The sequence below is a fragment of the Oryzias melastigma genome, linkage group LG1 (assembly GCF_002922805.2).
Source record: "Oryzias melastigma strain HK-1 linkage group LG1, ASM292280v2, whole genome shotgun sequence".
In the NCBI taxonomy this organism is placed as follows: Eukaryota; Metazoa; Chordata; class Actinopteri; order Beloniformes; family Adrianichthyidae; genus Oryzias; species Oryzias melastigma.
The window spans coordinates 22,072,216-22,091,190 of record NC_050512.1 but is presented as its reverse complement, the minus strand read 5'-3'; the positions used below and the strand labels follow the sequence as shown (position 1 = coordinate 22,091,190).

Here is an 18,975-nt window from a genome sequence, read left to right as displayed (position 1 = left end):
GTATTTCTAAGGGTAAAGAATGAAAAGGGAATTCAGACTTCTGATTTACTTTGCTGGCATTACCTCTTCGCTTATATAGTTTGACAACATTGAGAACACTCTTTAGTTATGGGGCAAATCAGATCCCAAAAGGTAAATTGTTATTGAAACCCCTATATCTGAATCCTTAATTATATGTTTGTAGTTAGCTAAAACATTTCTAAAGATGTTGTAAAGCAACCAAATAGTACTACATTTAGCCCAAACATAGTCACATTCACCTTTCGGACAATAAAAACAACAATGTTTGCATATAACAAAACCATTGTTTTTCTTTAAAGTTAACACACACAACTGTTACCATGTTAGAAACCCTTCAGTGTATATATTTTATGAATGATCAAAAAAATGTTTTAAATCTGAGTAAATTTTAAGCTAAATACACACACGGCCATGAGTGGCTTTTCATCGAATTCTCTGACTGCTGGTTTTTGAGAGCACTTTTAGCATTTAGTGTTCACACAGGTTTGTCACCATTGATAGTAGTGCATGTACTAATAGTTGGAAGAGGCTTGGTGCGAAGTGGTGCAAATTTTGTTTTTTTCTCAGTTCTATTCTGATGTATGAGAGACTTGGTGTCCAAGCTATTCTGGGGACAAATCACAATTTTTCATTTCTCCATGATGAATTTTAAAGCTGTTTGCACTTCAGTGTTTTGAAAAGGAAGATACCCATACGTCGCTGCCAAATCCGAGTGCCTAAATAGTCAAAGTTCAACTGGTTCAACGGTAATACTAGAGTTTGTAAACTGAATTAAAAACATATGTAGATATGCACAACGATGAAAGTGTTCAACGCGGAAACCCTAAATGCGCATATATGAGCATTTCCAAGCCTTGTATGAGCGAAGCATAAAAGGTAATTTCTCTTCAAAAGGTTTTGGAAACATCCCTCACCTGAAGAGCATTTCCCAGTGTCTCTCCTGGACTCGCCATGGCTGCTAGAATGGCGGTTGTGGTTGTGCCGATATTTGAACCCAAGGACAACGGGTATGCCCTCTCTATGCTGATGACACCGATACCTGTTTGGAAAAGAGAAACATGGTAGTAGGGTTTCTGTCACTTCTTCTTCATTTTTGTATGAATACAAAAAAATTGATATTTTTACAGGAGTGGATGAAAAAATGTAAAAAAAAAAAAATGCTACTCACCGACAAGAGGAGTTATAGCTGAAGTGAAGACAGAGCTGCTCTGCACAATAAAAGTCATTCCAGCTCCAACAAGGATGGCGATGTAACCTGTGACCCATCCGAACGGAAACGGAAAATCTGCATGCAAGGATTTGGGTTATTAGCTAACGCACCGCAGACGGTTCGGCAGAATATTTAAAATAGATGGACACTGACTGGTGTTGAGGATCTTTTTGATGACTATAGCCACCTGCCCCTTCAGCATAGAGTTGAGCAACTTGACAATCAGGATGAGGCAGGTGCAGAGGACCAGCAGAGAGAGCGCCAGCAGGATCAGACCCACAGCCAGGTCAGGCAGGTTCACGTTTACAAAGGCATGTGTACCTGTAAAGTATAAACGTACCCACTGATGAAGGAGAAATCTGATGACATCCATCTTAACCAGTTCACTTCACAGTGCTATGGGTCATAGTAACCACAATTTAGACTAGGATTCTTTGGGTAAAAGGAAGTTTGCACTTGACTTTTTCTTGTTTTGCAAATAAATAAGGTATTTCAAAAAAATTTATTTGGCAAGAACATGTTAAGAAGAGACACCAGAGAAAGAATGGTTATTTCTGACAAACAGAATGACAGAGTAATAGCTGTGTTACAATACAGGGATCCCTCACTATATGGTGGTTCCCTTTTACGACCTTGCTGATTCATGGATTATCTTTCATGCAATTTTTTTTATTTTTAAACAATCCACTGTGTTCTGTGTCCTGATTGGCTGTTGACCTTGTCAATAAATCTCTTCTTTTCCCGTCTCCTATGCAGAAAGCGTTCACTTTGCCACATTTACTCAAATCTTTGATAGTCACAGTTTTTGCAGATGACAGTTGACTTAACATCTTAGTTTGAAATCAGCCTCTAAGCATCTCCAATAGTAAGACTTGGAAAAGTTACAATTGGCCTCATTAATACATTGACTCTTACATCTCTTTATGTTGAACGTTTCTGACACGTTCTTCAGCGTGACGGTAACATTGCCATCAGTCCAGCAGAAATCTGGAGAAGTGCAGTTCTGTGGACCTTGAACCGTGACATTCTGTAGGCTCTGAAACACAGGAGCAGTTTCAACCATGTCAATGTTAGCATTTCAGAGGATTAAGCTAAGCCTGTTTGACTGCATGTCTTACTGTGTTAGTGTAGGTCAGGCACCATTCCTTGATGAGACTCTTGTTTCGAGCTTCTGGATCCCCGGTGGCGATTCCACTGATGACAGACTCATCCAGCTGGGTCAAAGGGAAAGGAAAAAGGACACACACAATGAGATAACAGCTTCAGTTAATGAAATCTTATCTCTCTTATTCATTTGAGGTCATAAAAATAAAACATGTCAAGTGACTTTAAGCATCATGCGAAAATAATAATGACCCTTAAAGTATTTTTTGGACTTGTGTTTGTGAGCCCAGTACACCACAAAGAGAATTAAAAGTAATCTGTTTAAACCCAGTTTGATGGTGATGTCAATGTGCTGTGGTCAGCTTAATCACCTAATTTGCACTGATAATAACCTCAAGGATGAAAAAAGACAACATAGATAAGGCGGCAGAAGGTCTGAGAACACACACACACAAGCAGAATGTTATTATCAGTATTTTTAAAGATCAGTTAATATGGTTATAAAAACATCTGCTGATGCGCAACCTTGGACACAATATCAGTGTCCTGTCCTGGACTCACGGGGAGTCTCACGGCAGACTTCCTCCTCCAGGTGTTCAGACAGACCCCAGCAACGCCCCCCACTGCCCTTATCTCCTAAGGCAGAGCTTTCTGGATGTTTTTGCTGCTGCCACCACGTTCTTCCTTGTCCTCCACCTATTCTTGCAACACATCTCCATATCTCCTCCATATCTTCTTCTTCCTCTTTTGAGCCTTCTCTATCTTTTTTGTCCCCCCTCTTTGTCTTATGGGGACTGATTTCAGGTATTAAAGACCGACTCCAATGAAAATTGTGTTTTTAACATGTTCTTGTACCATTTTTCTTATGATGGAAGACACATTTTAATAATGTTTTGAGTGTTTCTTTCTTCAAATTGTGAATAAGGGGCAGAGGAAAAAATCCTATTTGAAAAACATTGTATTAGTGACATAAAAATTCACTGAGCTTCCTGCTCTGTTCCATTCTGATGCATCCACTTGTAGACAAATAGATCCATGTACGTCTTTGTTTACCTCAACTGAGCTGCCATCTGGCTAAAAACTATACTGCTGGATAGCTCAAATTTTGCTTGGCATAATGTTAGGTTGGAGTTGTGAGGGGCTGTAAGCTAGTGGCAGAGAGTGTAAACAGATGGTTGATGGGAAGGGAGGCGGGGTTGCTTCACACTAAAGGTCCAATTCACAACTCAGAAGCAAATTTCTAATGAACTCTGGTCATAAATATGTCAGAGAAATCAACACAGGTTTTATTTTGGCTAAAAACGGTTTACTATAAAAAAAAAAAAAAAACACTGGGAACGCTTTTAAAATAGTTTATATATATCATATTCAATATATCATATTTCTTGCCAGTGCAAAGAGATCCAACTAAGATGGTTCCACCAATAATTATCTTTACTTTAGGATTATTTTATGTTAACTGATCAGAGGAGGCTCCCAAATTCAACTTTTGTAAAAGCCAGAGATCCTTCACTTTAATTCCTCTGTTCATAGTATTTCTGGATTGAAACCTTCCACAGCTTATGAAGTTCCTCACCACCAACATAGGTCAGATCTAGCCACAGAACACAGGCAGAGGGGAAAAAAAATACTTTGGATGTGAGGTGTATTAAACTGATGATTTAGTTTAAATGTTGCAACACTAAAGCAGGAAAAGTAAAAACGTCAAAACGACAAGAAATTCAACTAAATGAATTTTTAAGTTGTTTTTTTTTTTAATCACGTAGATCAATTCTATAAAGCATCACTACATCAAAGAATTTATTAAAATTTTTGGTTAATTAAATTGATTTTCAGACCCTCTTGAGGACATTTTTAAATTTTTTAATATATATATACATATATATATATATAGTAACAGTTATTATTTGTTAGATGATTTAGTAAGTTTTTGCTCAAAGTAATGTTAATTTAAAATGTAAAAATATTGAGATGGATCTCTTGGAGAAAAGGACCTTATTTTACCCACTGTCTCAAATTTGATGCATGTATTTTTATCATGGTGTAACTGTATTATAAAGAGTTTGTTATCAATACATTTTGCATTGTTTCAATGCACCAAGTAGTAATTTTAAAAAAAGAATAACAATAGATGAAACAATAGTGTCTTGTTTTATGCTGTGGCTACAAAATAAGAGCTGATTGACCTGCAGCTGTTTTTATTTTTTATTTATAGGTTTCCACAGAGGGAAACATTTCCACCGGAGCCTCACCTGTATGATGGCCTCGGTAAGGGGGTCGGTGATGACGTTTAGCAGGTCTGGGGCCTCTCCGCTCTGGATTTGAAAGGAGTCGATGATGAGCTTGGTGACTTTGTACAGATAACCAGAGGCCACTTCGAGAGGCAGCAGCACCAACACCGACAGCCAGTTGAAGAAGTCGTGCACCGTGGCCCCAGCAAAGGCTCTTTGGGGGTTCAGGGCAAGAGAAAGCACCAAAAGTCGGTTGTTGGGTTGTGTCCATAAACACTTCAAGAAAAATAAGAGTTTTTACTTAATATTGTAAAGAAGTAGAGATTCTCACCTGCGAAAGGTGCTGCGTTCTCCAGCTTGCGTCATGGCAACTAAAGTGTTTGTTACAGAGGTGCCGATGTTGGTGCCCATGATGATGGGAACGGCCACCTGGACCGTCAGCACTGTCAAAGCAGAAGACACATCCTTAGCATAGCTCTTCCTCCTCCAGCCTTCATCATCTTCAAGCCAGATTCACAGGAGCAAACTCACATCCAGAGGACACCATGCTGACAACGATGGAGGAGGACGTGGACGAACTCTGGACCAGCAGAGTCACCAGGACGCCAATGACCAGGCCGGCCAGGGGGTTAGACAGAACCGAGTTGTCCTGAAAGATGTCGCCTGCGGCTTTTCCTGCACGGGAGAAACAAGCACCTTTTTTCTCTTTTCTGGATTCAAATATTGCCCGTCCTGGAGGGCTATTTTTAGATTTCAGGGATGCAAAAGAAAGAAGCATTTAAAGTAAACATGGATCAGCAGTGTGGAGTTTATTCACCTCCAACAAGTTGAAAAGCTGAGCTGAGAATGTCAAGAGAGCAGATGAACATGTAAAGGAGCCCCAGCAATGCAACCCCCTTCGCAATCGACACCAGAACCCGCAGAACTTTCCCCTTGGTGTCCAACTCTGAAACAAAAACACAAAGGCAACAGGGTGAATGATGTAAACCAAACAAGTGTTTTCTAATTCTATCTGCTTTTTTTTGTTTAATTTGCTGTGATTTTCTCTGATCTTTTTGTTGCTGTTTTTGGTTTCCCTGCCAGATCCATTCGGTTCAGTTCCTTACAGACAAAATCCAGCAAAAGTCCACACTTTACCAATAAAAGAAACACACTACATTTATGTTTTTGTGACCATGGCGGCATTTATAAACTGTAACTTTGAATATAATGTTATTAGAAATGTAACAGTATTTGTAATTTCCTTTATTTTGAAAGTAACACATAAAAGTTCGTTTCAAAATAAAAGCCCCTTTGCATCAATCAAGATCATCTTACTGCAGCAGATCATTGATAATATGAAAAAGCTGTCAAAATTTTTTTTTTTTTTTTTGAGTCCATTCTGATATACTGGCATCCTTTTGCAAGTATAGCCATTTTTAAATCCCAACAAAATTGGGATTTAAAAATACTTAACAAATATAAAATTACTTTAAAATGACAGTAAAAAAAATCTTTAACATCATTTTGCTGTTATGTGTTTGTGTTGGAGGAGTGATAGTTTATAAGATCATTTCTCTTTAAAAGTTTATATAAAAAAAGTAATCCTAAACTACGTGACAATTATTAATTTAAATTATTAGCGTTATTCTCCAAAGCAAAAAAAAAAAAGGAAAAACACAATATAGTGATAAAAGAGCTGTAAGTCACTCCAACTAGACTCCTGATTTAGTTCTTTGAAGTCCTGCTTTTACGAGGAAAGTCGAGTTGGAACTATTACAGATTAAGGAGATCTTAGAGTTTAATGAACTCATGCAGGCAGGTTGGAATGGGTGGAGAAAAGTGTCCAGTTTAAATCGCGTTTGAAGCGTTTCTGCTCAAATGAAAGGAAAGGTGTAATAAACTGTGGTGAGAGCAGCCATGTTGTTCAGCAGAGCTGGAAGTAGCAGGGGTTGGATCAGTGAGCGGGACGGATCGGATCAGGAATGAGTCCATGAGAGGAACAGCACGTTAGAGGTTTGAGGAAAAGGTCAGAGAGGCCAGACTGAGATGGTTCAGACATGTCCAGAGGAGAGACCATGAGTATATTGGTAGAAGGATGTCTAGAGGTCTGGAGCAGCGGTCTGCAACCCTTGAGCCATTTGGGCCTGTTTGGTACTGATCAAATCCTGATAGGAGCCGCAAAGCCATTTTTTTTAACCCTTTTTGGAAAATTTGATACTACTTTACAACATTACATAGTTGTGTTTTTTTTTAATAATAAATGTGAATTATATTTATTTTTTGGCAAATTTTAAGATAAACTTCAGTTTTATCTAATTGTAAAGTCTTTTTTACTTTAGACAGAAGCTCATATGACTTTCCTTCAAAATAAAAGACTTCCTGTCCCAAACAGGAACCTTCATGTAAAGTAAATGTATTCCTAAACATCACAAGACAAAAATGTAATATTCTCTTGTTATACTTTAGGTTTACTTTGGTGAGCCGTCATTTTTTATCCTACTTGCTACTGCTAATAACTGGAGCATAAACATGAAACATGACTTTAATAAGAAAAAGTATATAAAAAATCATAAATCTATATACTTTAGGCACTCCTCTCTGATTGGCTACTAACCATTGTTATGCAGCATGAGATAAAATGTACTTTAAAGTCATAAATTAACTTTTTTCCAAAGTTTTGCCTAGTATTTGTAATCTTTGTATTCTGAAGGAAGTGCAGATCAAACACGGCATAATGATGTCAGCAGGGATATAAAAACATGAATCTACAATATAAACAGTAATGTTTTAACTTAAATCAATGCTAAGTTAACAAATTTTAAAAATGGTATTATTTTATTTTTCTTAAGCCAAAGAGCCACTGTGGAGGGGTAAAAGTATGAAACTTATTTTGGGCCATAAATATATGAAATCCAAATAAAACATTTTGAAAACAATATTGGTGTTTGGGCAAAAAAAAATGTAAAATGTCCAAAACTTTTTGCTATTCTAAAATAAACGTAATTATTTTCAGCTTCAAATGTTCAGTTTTTTAGGTTTCAAAACTCAAAATTTCAACTTCAGACCTTTTTTTTTGTTTTAAATCTATTTTTCACTTTCAACTTTTTTTGTGTGTGTTTTTTTGTTTAGATTCTGAAAAATTCTGTTTCAAAACTTTTGGCTCTGTTGTGGCGCGTTGGGGTGGAGCTAACACGACAGACCAATCAAAATCGAGGAGGATGGTAGCTTAGGTCCCGGTGCAATCACTGACTCCTAGAGCTGTGAGGATTTTTGTTTTAGTCTGTACTATCATAGTCTGAAGATGTCCTAAAACGGGTGTAAAAACCAGAGTTTTAATGCTTACAAAATGCTTTTACAAAAAAAAAAAAAAGATTTGAAACTGAAAAAAAAGTTTAGACATTTGGAGGTTTAAACCTAAAAACAGAGCATTTGAAGGAGAAAATATTTAAGTTTATTATAAAAATGCAAAAAGTTTTGGACATTTTATTTTGGTCAAACAAAAATATTTTTTCAAAATGTTTTATTTTGGTTTCAAATATTTATGGCTCCAAAATAGCTCCATACAAAAGAGCCACATGTGGCTCCGGAGCCGCAGGTTGCAGACTCCTGGTTTAGAGGAAGGAGGTTCATGGATGCAGTGAGTGAAGACGTGAAGGTAGCTGGTGTTTGAGTGGAGGATGCTGGAGAAAGATGGAGGAAGCTGATTTGCTGTGGCGACACTTGAAAGGAAACACCAAAAGAAAAAGATGAAAGTTGAGTGATCTCATTAAAATCTTTACCTGACCACGGAATTCCCGTGTCCTTCAGCTCCGGCAGATCCCATGGATCCAGTTCCCCTGAGTCGTCCTCAACCAAAGCCAGAGTGGAGTGTGCAGCAGTGACCTCTGCAACCAACAGAACGCCCAAATGGATCAGTAATATTTAAACAGCCAAAAATGTTACATCTAACATAATATTTCCTATAAATAAAGAATACCTTTGCTTTTCTCTTCATGGTTTTCATTTTTATTTTTCTTGTGCTTCTTACCAGGCTGAGAAAAAAAAAAGAGAAAAATGTTAGTTTACATTGTTTGTTCACATACACAAAAAAAAACAGTCAAAAATATATTAAGAGAAAGTGTTTTTATCTGATTTCTGAGATGTAGCTCCATTTTAAAAACACTTTTAATTCCTGTTAGGAACAATTTTCAATCAAACTTAGGTAGAAAATCCACACAGATGCTTAAAAAAAGTAATTTTGTTGATTCTAGTTGAGTTTTCGTTGCTTTTTTCTGAGTCATTGGAGGTAAATAGGCTGATTTTGGCTCAGTAGGAACATGGGCACACTCTCTTTTCATCACATGTTAGGTTATTGATTTTTTCTGTCACATGCTACAGTTGTAGTAAAATTCCATTCAATCTGATGTAACAAAAGGAAAAGTAATTACATTTATTTAAAAAAGAGATAATTTTTATAACAAACTCTTAACTTGTTCATATTTTAGGATGCACGTCTGTAACTTTTTTGAGCAAAAATGATCAAAAATTCATTTTTTTTAGATTCTTCGCCTTATTAAATTTACTTTTGGATATTAATTTTGAGTTAGAGTCATAAAAAGTTCTCATTTTTAACATAAATTTTAATAATTAACAAATTATAAAGTTTGAAAAGTTTTAAGAACACTGTGTATCATCTCATTAAATGCAGATTTAAAAAAATAATAATAATAAAACGTCTGTCTGGAGTGTCAGCATCACCCTCACCTTTGATGACCGTGGGGAGTCCATGCCTCCTGTGTGCTCCTGCCACCTGATCTTCAGCTTTAAAAATGCTGCCTCCATGCAGAGGGGGTGGGAATGTTGGGAGGCATCCGAAGAAAGCTGGATGTGCAGATTTCACATGGACTGGAACATTGCTGTCCCTTAGATAAGCCGAACACACCTTACACACCTTGATTAGTCTCTCTTGGCACGGCTCAACCCCGGCTTTTACAACTCGACGTCACCTGCACTCAACTCGGAGTTCAGCTGTGCAGGACGCTTTTCCTGCTTTGCCCGCCGTTCCCCCCCTGATGCTCCATGTGATGCTGAGAACTGGGCTCCCCCAGTGCAGATCTATACGGGTGGATGAGGACACAGCGGTGCAGGACGAACCTCCTGTCATGGAGTCTGAGTTTGCAAATGAACTATTTTTTTAGCTTTTTTTTGGAAAGGGGGACATTGATTTTCCTAATATAGCTGTCCATTAGTCAATGCTTCCGAACATGAGTGACCCGGAGGCTTCAGCCCATAAAACTGTTCATGGCGGTGGGGTCTGTGCGCGCCATTGACTTTCCATGATAGCTGTTATCTGACGGGTGACAGGAAGGGCTTCTGCATCCGCCCAGGCCTCCCTCCTCTGAAGCTTTCACTGCAGCTTAATACAACTTACTGAAATAAGCCTGAGCTTTACCTACAATGCTTATTTCAGTTTGAAACTTGTAGGGTTTTGTTTAGACTCCACAGATTTAACCTTTTCTCGGCAAAAACTGTGACATTTTAGACTTTATTGTCTAATTATTCAAGTATTTTGGGCTAATTCACACTTTATTTAATTTTTCAAAGACATTTTACATTTAAAAACCCACTCCGATCAATTTTTTAATTCAATTTACAGTTGAATTTTCATTATTATTATGCGATTTTTTAGGCAAATCTGTGTCAACATAGTTTCTGCAGAGCAGCAGGACTTCATTAGAAAGTTACCTCTTAGTTGTGGGTGAGACTATTGGCGCACAGTAAGCCTGCCTTTACATCCCATCATCTCTTTGTTTACACTCTTCCACTAGCTACACTTTTGAGCCAGATGTCAGCTCATGGAAAACAAAGACGTTCATGGACCTATTTGTCTGCAAACAAGTGCATCAGAATGGAATGGCCCACCAACTGTAGTATCTATGTCACAGTTTCAGGCTTTTTCATCTGCTCCTGATTCACGATCAAAAGAAATACTCAGAAATGCTGTTTTAATCTTTTTTTTTAAATAAATGTCCTCCATTATGAGAAAAAATTCCACTAAAATTTATTAAAAACATAGTTTTTCATTGGAGTGGGTCTTTAAATTTGCAGAATGACTGGATATAACATTTTCACTCATGTTTTGAGGCAGGATCCACCTGTAGCTGGTTCAGAGAGGAGGTGAAGAACCTGTAGCTAAATTCCCCCTAACCTGTGTGACCCGGTGACCCTAAAATTTACAGGTCTGCTTTAGACACCCATCAGCCTGCCTGAACAATGAAGTGACCTAATGTTCTGACCTAAGCTCTTCTGCCTTCAAACACCAGCACAGACAGAAAACAATACTGCACAGGTTGAGCAGAAAGCAGAAAGAGGGAAGGTGCAATAGCGTCACCTAGATGCCAGTTGAAGGTACTGCAAAAATCTGCTCTTCTTGCCTTCGGATTAGGAACTTTTGCAAATGCTGTGGAAGCATTCAGGGGAAATCTAATATGTATTATCTATCATTGCACACACCTAAAGTCAGGAAGTTCATGTTTGGAACCGAAATGTGTTCACAAACAGAAAAGCACATTTGAAACGCATTTCTCGGGTGTCAAAAATTCCTCATACAGATATGAGAGTTAAAATATTTGGCCATAACATCTATTAAATCTAGATGTGTGGAATTTGGATGTATTTATTAGGATTTTACAGCAGCAGTACCTATCAAACTGTTAAAATTGTGTGAAAATTAGAGCACTAAGACATCCATCCATCCATCCATCCATCCATCTTCTTGACCGCTTCTTCCCTTTCGGGGTCGCGGGGGTGCCGGAGCCTATCCCGGCTACTGATGGGCGAAGGCGGGGTTCACCCTGGACAGGTCGCCAGTCTGTCGCAGGGCCTAGCACTAAGACAATCATCTCAAATCCATCCAAAGAATTTCTAACAGAATGACTGTACAAAAAATCTAACCCAATCAAAACTGATGGTTCAACAGTAAAAAAAAAATGCTGCAGCGGGATCTCAATTGATCCTTGATATTATTATAAGTGATTTAAATTATCATATGAAAGACTAAATCCATAAACTATAAAAGCAAGGTGAATTTAGGTGCGTTGTGTTGTTGATACATCAGCTCTGCTTTTAGAATTTGATTTCTAAAATAATAATAAATGTAGGCTATTATTTAAATTTGAGGTTTTCATATCCAAAACCTTTAAAACATTTTTTTAATTTCAGTAATGTTTTTACTGTGCACATTTTATTTTTTTAGCTTTGAAAAATAGCTTTACATAGCTTTTAATAATTTTGCGATTCAGTATTATAGGAATATGTTTAATGTAAAAACGTGCAAAATGTGCAAAAACTAGTGTTGTTGTCAGTCTGTTTGTGTCCACTAGAGGGCGGTAGTCACTATTTTATATTGCATCACTTTTGACCTTTCAAAGTAAAAATTTAAAATTAAGTCTTTTTTAATGTACATTTTTACGGGGAAACAATGAATTGTGGTATTTTGAGTTTCTTCTTATTTTTTTAATAGTGAGTTCACTATCAATGAGCAATGATATAATGCAACATTTTTATTAATATTGGGTAACGCACAATAACTTCCGGGTCATATGAGTTGCCCGGAGCAATGACATTGTACCAAACATTAAATAGTCAGCGTCTTTAAACGTCTTAAACTACATGTTTTGAAGTCAAAGTTGGGTTCCGGCGTTGCTGTCAGCATGTCGTCGACCTCTACAGGTTTCCCGGAGGAGCAGCGGCGCACAGTAGCTCCGGTAAACCCACAATTTATGCTTTAAATCTGAAGCGATAACGTGGAAGCTAACGCTAGCTAGCTTTGCTAATCTGATCATGAAGGGGGTGTGGCGAGATTAAAGTGCACGTGAAAGACAATATTTCATAGCAGGAATTAATTAAACATTTGATTTGTATGTTTTTGATATTTTAATTTGTGTATTAACTCGAAATAACAAAATGTCCTTAAATTGAGATCATAAAAAGTGTTTAATGTGTGTAAAAATGCCATAAAAATAGCTTAGTAAAATACTTGGATTTTTTTTAACAGGAAATATTTTACAAACAGCTTTAGAGCTCTATAAATCAAAAGAAGTGTGGTATTGAGTTGATAAATAATGTTATTGTTGACATTTGTGTAAACCTGCAGGCACAACTTGGTGTGGACTACATCCCCACGATAGACGAGAGGAGAGTGCTGAAAGAATGCAACCAGGAGAGCTTCTTTTATAGATGTAAGTTCCCATTGCTAAGGTAAATACTGGCCTGTGGTCTCAGAAGAAAAAAAAGCTTTTATTTTGACACAATATTTAATAGCTGTAAACATAAAGGACAAATAATGGTCGTTAATGTAATTTTATACACTTCAAAATAAGATTTGTGTGGTGACCCAGAGAAATCAACAAATCCCTCAATGCAAAAACATTGTAAAGATCATGATGACTACTAAAAAAGAAACATAACGCTGTTATTTATAATTAAATGATTGTAACAATTTACAAGCAACATTTTATAAATTAAAGTCTTAATGGCCACAAATGTTATTTTTCTAAGCTGTGACTTTGCAGCTCTTGTTGTGTTTTTCTCAGGAATAAACTGACGCAAAATGTCTCTCTTAGTTTTGAAGGTTAAAGACCCCTGAGCTTAAGCGATCTGACCTACAGAATAAAGCGTTCTCGAGGATCTTAGTGAGAAACTGTTTGCATTGACACAAATAATAAAAAATATATAGACAGGAAATGAAGAAAAAAACAAAGGGATGCAAAGTGTTAAGGGCTTTTTAACAAAGGTTATTGTAATAATACTTGTTTGAGTTACTTTAGTCTTTGTGGTTTAAGGTTAGTTAGCTCGTCTTAAGGGCTCAACATGAATCCACAAGGGGAAAAAACTGACATAAAAAGTCACAAAATCAAAACTGCAGCTTATGTGCTGGAATATAAACTAAACACATTTAAATAATAGTGTCGACAAACAAAAAAACTTTCATAGAACCTGTTTAATTCAGATTCAAATCAATTTTAAAATCAAAATGGTGACGTTTTTACAATAAAATGCACTTTCAAATTATTTAATTTTCTGTGCTCTAAAGACAAATTCACATATTCAATCACTCCAGATCGACATTATTGAAAAGGTTGTTTAGCTCTAAATATCAGTTGTTGGACAACAAACACAAAGACATTTCCATGCCAAAAAAACTCCCAGTTGAAGAGGTAAAAAAATATCAACATCTAATCAGTTGTGACTCATAATACCTGCCTTTTCCATTTTTTTTTTATTTCCGTTTAATTTTTTAACATTATATCTTGATTTCTACAAATTACTTTTGTTTTCTGAGATGTTTCCTTTTTATTTATTTATTTTTTCAATTCATTTTGTTTTGTTTTTACATTTTGATTTCTGGAATTTTGTTTTAAATGTGAATCTAATTGTTTAACTTTTTTAGTCATTTTGATCTTTAATATATTTTTGCATTAAATGATCTTTTGTATGTGATTTAGTCAAAAATTTTAGCAAATTGAATTCACAATTGGTCACAAAATGCAACACTATTTTATAAGATCAGCTGATACATTTTTAGTTTAAAGAAACTGCTTTTTTTATTAAAAATCCAAGAATTTGTAGTTTTATTAATGAAGTGTTGACTTTTTTTTGTTCAGATTAAATCCTTTTCTTGACTGTAAATACGTGTGGTTTTTGAATGAAAGTTTACTCAAATTTGAGACAGAATCCATTCTAAACTCATGAATCAAATTTAAATTGGTTTTGCTTTGTTTCTCTAAAGATGAGGATTTTGTTCAGAGTTCTGGTTCGGTCACACACACAGATGGAAAACCACTGTTTTCATGTTTGTTGGCATTTTTCTTCATAGCGGTGCCCTTCTCTGTGATCGGCATGGCCGTCACTCAAGCCTTAGTCTCCAGAGGTAAAGTGATTTCTGCAGATTTATGCTTTAGATCTGATCAATCTCAAGTTGACACAGACTTGTTCAAACCTGCAGGGACTCTGTCTGCGTCGCCGAGGTTTGGATCTCTACCTAAAGTTGCCTGTGAGTTCATTTCTGCTCAATCCAAGGAAGTATTCTTTCATGTTCAAACTGTACTGAAGCTTCTGAGCTTGTTTTTGTCCCAAAGTCGCCGGCTTCTGTGGCTACCTGGCTGGGAAAATGTCCTACATGAAGACGTGTCAGGAGAAGTTCAAGCGGCTGGAGAACTCTCCTTTGGGGGAAATCCTCAGACAGAGATCAGGGATGCCTCCACATGTGTGAGTGCGGAACAAACCGACAACAGAAGCTCCATTTTTGTGGTTTCACAGCCTCATTTTGCTTTTGTTTGTCTCGTAGATCTGGTGCCGCTCAGTCAGAGCTGAGTGACCCGGACTCTCAGTCGTTTGGTACCATGTTCCAGGCCGCCGAGGCCCCTGGCTCCGTCTCCTCCTCCAAAGATTACGGATATAGTCTGGATCCTCCTGAGCAAATGGGAAGGATGGACGACTTCAGCGCTCCAGGTAGCGCAAAAACCCTCAAACATAACATTGTGTAACATTGTGTGAACTGAGGAGGCGTGTCCAAACGATTTACACAGTGGGAGACAAATTTCACAAAGCCAATATATTTGAAGACTGACTTTATAGTCAAGCATTCTTTAACTTTAAGAGTGCAAAAATAAACTATTAAAAATAGATTATGACACTTATTTTCAATTCCTTATATATAGCATTAATTATATGTTTACAGAATTACTCTGACTTTCATGTTTGAAAGCCATGCTGAATATTATAGAGCTGCTGTAAAGGAAAAGAAGCTAAAACAACTTGAAGTCATTTGGAAAAATAGATATTACAACAAAACATCAAAAATACTCTAGTGAGTATACAGGATTTTAAAATCGGCATCAGACTAAACATCCAACCCTGAAAGTGCAGCACCTTTGTGTTGAAAACTCCTGAGGACTTCTTATGAATGTTGGTTGTTACTATACTGAGATGCAGGTTAATTAGTTTTATAAAACAGTGATAAACATATGGCGCCATTTCCATGCCTGTGAAATGAAACAAAATGCAAAAAAATTCATACAAATTCCAAATGACACCAAAAAATTGCAGCTCTGCTGCCATCTTCTGGTGAAATCTAGAATAGCTTTTTTAGATTCATGTTTTTCATTCATGCTTCTGTTAACAGAGCTAAATCTAATGAGAGGGACCTGCATGCAGACAAGAGGCTGCCTGACATCACCAGAATTATACAACTTACCTTAATTCAAAAGTGTTCAGAATTGTAAGAAAAGCATTTATTGAAGCTCAATACAGGAAAAATTGCAACTGTTGGGGTCGCTAGTTAAAATAAAGTTTTTTCAAACCATAAGGGATACTTCAGGTTCCGTCCGTAAATCTGGGATTAATCATATTAATAATCCCTAGTAATTTTTTAATTCTCTCTGTAATTCTGGTGTCTACACATAAGTGATGCATTAAATATAATTTGACCTTTTAGGTGCAGAAAGTTATTTTGCATTCTTGTGGTGTTGAAGATTTTTACATTTTTCTGACATTTTTGTGCATTTTCTGAGTCAGTCATTTTACCGAGCATTCCAACAGCACACGAACGCATCATTTCTTTAAGTTTGCATTCTTCCCTGAGGGACATCAACCCACTAATGCACTAAAATTAAAACAAAAGCCACAGTTTGGAAATAAAAAATCACAAAAACGTTTAGGTTTAAAAAATATAAATATTAATGTAATTCAAAAGTCCAGATTTCATGTTATTTATTTCTCTTTAGATGTGGATTACCAAAACACTGAACATATCTGCTCCTCGTCCGGCCTTTCTGTCCAATTTAACTGTTTATTTTGTAAAAAAAAGCAGCATCCTGGACCAAATAAAGTGTCCTCCAGAGTCTGTACAGTGTCTGGTTTATTGTTGCAGCAGTTTGTAGAGCGTACTCAAATGTTTGTTCTGGTCCCTCCCAGTTCAGTCGTACGTGGACGAGGAGGAGCCACAGAGGAAGTCTGTCCTCTATGAGGACCTGAGGCTCAAAAACAGGGAGAACTACGAGGTCACGCTCATTCAGAAAGCGGACACCATGATCAAAACGTCCCAGAAGGAGGAACCGGCGCGACCGAATAAGCAGGGTGAGCAGTGGCTTTGCGGGAGACTCTTCATCTGTGAAAGACCGAATCGACTTCTTCTTGTTTTTCCTTTCAGTGAAAAAGAACGTCTACGGAGACGCCTGGGAAGAATGAGAGCAGACTGGAACGTTTGAGGCTTTTGTTGTGTCTTTGCAGCAGGAGGAGCTGCTTCTGTTTCCGCTTGTCATTTAGCTTTTTCAGTCTGTGTGAATTAAAAAGAAACAGTTGGACTGAATTCTGTCACAATCTATTCAAAGAAACTTGCAAACATTTAAGATCTGCAGGTTAAAAAAATACTTTGATACAAAATGAGACATTTGTTTACATTCAGAGAAACATCTTAACTATTACAGCAGATACTTTAGGGTTTACTGATGACATTTCCGCAGTTAGAGGTCATAGAAAACAGTTACAAAACACGCAACTCCCTACAGGGAAAGTAAAAAAGCTGCAGTATAAAATCAGTCATTGGAAAGAGCAAAATAAAAAAGCTTTTATAGTAGAATCTTCAGTAAATATCAGTTACTAATGCAGACCGTGACTGTGGTTGCAGCTTTGACCAAAGTGTCCATGACTGTGTCCATGATTATGTCCATGATCGTGTCCATGACTGTGTCCACCGGATGCTGGTGCGTGCCCTGGTGCGTGCCCGGACCCACCGAAGGGGCCAAAGTTCTGCCAGCCTTCATGCATAGTTGGTGTTGCATGGGTACTACCAACGCTGGACAGTGGAGCATAACTCTGGACCGGGTAGGATCCAGGACTGGGGTTGATTTGTGGGAGCAGAGTCTTCCTCCTCTCCTCCACAGATGCAGGGACGAAGGTGACTCCCCTGATGGTTTTCAGGAACCTGAAGGGGATGACCTTCTCCAGGACTGCAGCTCTGGCCTCGGACATGTCCAGCAGGGAGAACCAGCCGGCGCCAAACGCCAGCCCGACCAGGACGGCGATGACGTTGCAGGGCAGCACGCTGCGGGGGATGAGGGCGGTGCAGACCACGAGGAGCGCGAAGGGCAGAGCCATCGTTGGGAAGCTGAGCCCACACATGAAGCTTCTGGGCATCTTGGAGCGCGCGGCTGTCACAGCCACGCAACTGAGAGTCACGGGGATCGAACCATCAGCGGGGCTCCGCATGTTGGCGTCCTGCAGGAGATCCAGGAAGCTGTAAAGCAGCCCGGTGGTGGCGGACAGCAGCAGGAAGAGGAGCAGAAAGCGGATCGTCCCGACTCCTTTCTCCGCGCCGCCGCACAGAAACAGCACCGCCGCGGCGTTGAGGAGAAGCTGCGCCGCTGTCCGGTGGTAGAACGGAAACACCACGAGGACGTGGACGCGTCCGCTCTGGAGAACAGCTGCGCCCAGGCTGAAGATGCCGTCTGAGAGGCTGAAGGATGTTTGGATGGCGAACAAAACGCACGACAACAGAACCACGACCACGCCCCCGCACGTCATCGCAGGAACACAGTCTTTAAAAACACCTAAAACCATCTTCAGATATTCGTTTAGCTTCATTGTGTGGTAAATAAACCGAGCTAATGTCTAGTACTAGAGTTTACCAAATAAGAAGTTCAGCATCCGCACTCCCGGAACAGGAAGTCACAAGAATAACCAGATTGCTTTGAACCGTTAGATAATGTTATTCTTTTAACCCCAGGAGGAAAAATTTAACAGATTTTAACCAAAAAAAAAAAAAAGTTTAAAGCCAAACGCATAAAAATGTCACCAAAATTCGGTCGTTTTTCCTGGTTTAACCGGGTTCATTTGGTGAACCGTCTTCCTCTACTACCAAGTTTAAAGCAGATTAAGGTCTTCTTAGCTCAGTGCTGCCACCTAGTTCCGGAGGTCAAGTTACACAATCTTTACAATGTTTTTTCTGACAACATTTAAAATGCAAAGTGTAGTATACATATATGTTTGAATATTTTCTTTAAATAAATCAAATTAGAAAAAAATTATTTTGACAAAATAATTAACTGAAAATAGAACAATGAAGTTAAAATTTTAAAATAATCTGAACAAAGGCAGTTCTTACAAGTTGCAAAAGAGATTGATTATCTTTAATAATGTTTCATTTTAAAAAAGAACTTTTTAAATGTACCATTAATAAAATCTAATTTTGTAATGCATATATTTTTTTAAGTTTTCAGTGAAAATAAAAATTATGATAGTAAAAAACTTTGTTATTGTCAGTTTATTTTTGTTTCAGAAACAGATTCTGGAGAAACACATTTTTTTCCACAATAGAAAAATCTTTATATGATGCTTAAACAGTAATAAAAATACTTTTGAAAGTAGTTGTTTATTGACACAAAACAT

General features: G+C 37.7%; 3 protein-coding genes and 1 long non-coding RNA gene across 5 annotated transcripts in view; 2 read left to right on the top strand and 2 right to left on the bottom strand.

Moving 5' to 3' along the window:
• Positions 1 to 1,179, top strand: part of LOC118599050 — a 4,536-nt gene extending 3,357 nt beyond the window's left edge. The window contains exon 2 of the long non-coding RNA XR_004948326.1: positions 916 to 1,179. This is a non-coding gene — a long non-coding RNA (uncharacterized LOC118599050). The remainder of the gene's footprint in view (positions 1 to 915) is intronic.
• Positions 1 to 10,160, bottom strand: part of slc34a2a (solute carrier family 34 member 2a) — a 14,871-nt gene extending 4,711 nt beyond the window's left edge. The window contains exons 1-12 of the mRNA XM_036213223.1: positions 9,292 to 10,160; positions 8,525 to 8,579; positions 8,328 to 8,432; positions 5,384 to 5,512; positions 5,098 to 5,241; positions 4,898 to 5,009; positions 4,588 to 4,780; positions 2,350 to 2,445; positions 2,147 to 2,267; positions 1,385 to 1,552; positions 1,190 to 1,306; positions 936 to 1,060 (exon numbers count right to left, since the gene is read on the bottom strand). Coding sequence (XP_036069116.1) covers positions 936 to 1,060; positions 1,190 to 1,306; positions 1,385 to 1,552; positions 2,147 to 2,267; positions 2,350 to 2,445; positions 4,588 to 4,780; positions 4,898 to 5,009; positions 5,098 to 5,241; positions 5,384 to 5,512; positions 8,328 to 8,432; positions 8,525 to 8,579; positions 9,292 to 9,369 — 1,443 coding nt within the window. The 5' untranslated portion in view covers positions 9,370 to 10,160. The remainder of the gene's footprint in view (positions 1 to 935; positions 1,061 to 1,189; positions 1,307 to 1,384; positions 1,553 to 2,146; positions 2,268 to 2,349; positions 2,446 to 4,587; positions 4,781 to 4,897; positions 5,010 to 5,097; positions 5,242 to 5,383; positions 5,513 to 8,327; positions 8,433 to 8,524; positions 8,580 to 9,291) is intronic.
• A 1,948-nt stretch (positions 10,161 to 12,108) lies between these two features.
• Positions 12,109 to 16,897, top strand: LOC112157170 (OCIA domain-containing protein 1). Of its 2 annotated transcripts, XM_024289761.2 has the most exons (8): positions 12,109 to 12,293; positions 12,683 to 12,767; positions 14,405 to 14,458; positions 14,534 to 14,581; positions 14,667 to 14,796; positions 14,876 to 15,039; positions 16,504 to 16,665; positions 16,739 to 16,897. In XM_024289761.2, exons 1-8 carry the CDS (start codon positions 12,240 to 12,242, stop codon positions 16,774 to 16,776), a joined length of 735 nt encoding a protein of 244 aa, XP_024145529.1. In that variant the 5' UTR covers positions 12,109 to 12,239; the 3' UTR covers positions 16,777 to 16,897. The 2 variants fall into 2 exon arrangements, with proteins under 2 accessions (XP_024145529.1, XP_024145528.1); XM_024289760.2 differs by having other exon boundaries at positions 14,405 to 14,581.
• Positions 16,894 to 18,517, bottom strand: rhbdd2 (rhomboid domain containing 2). Its single transcript, XM_024289759.2, has one exon. The coding sequence runs from the start codon at positions 18,169 to 18,171 to the stop codon at positions 17,188 to 17,190; it is 984 nt and encodes a 327-aa protein (XP_024145527.1). The 5' UTR covers positions 18,172 to 18,517; the 3' UTR covers positions 16,894 to 17,187.
• Positions 18,518 to 18,975: the final 458 nt, after the last annotated feature.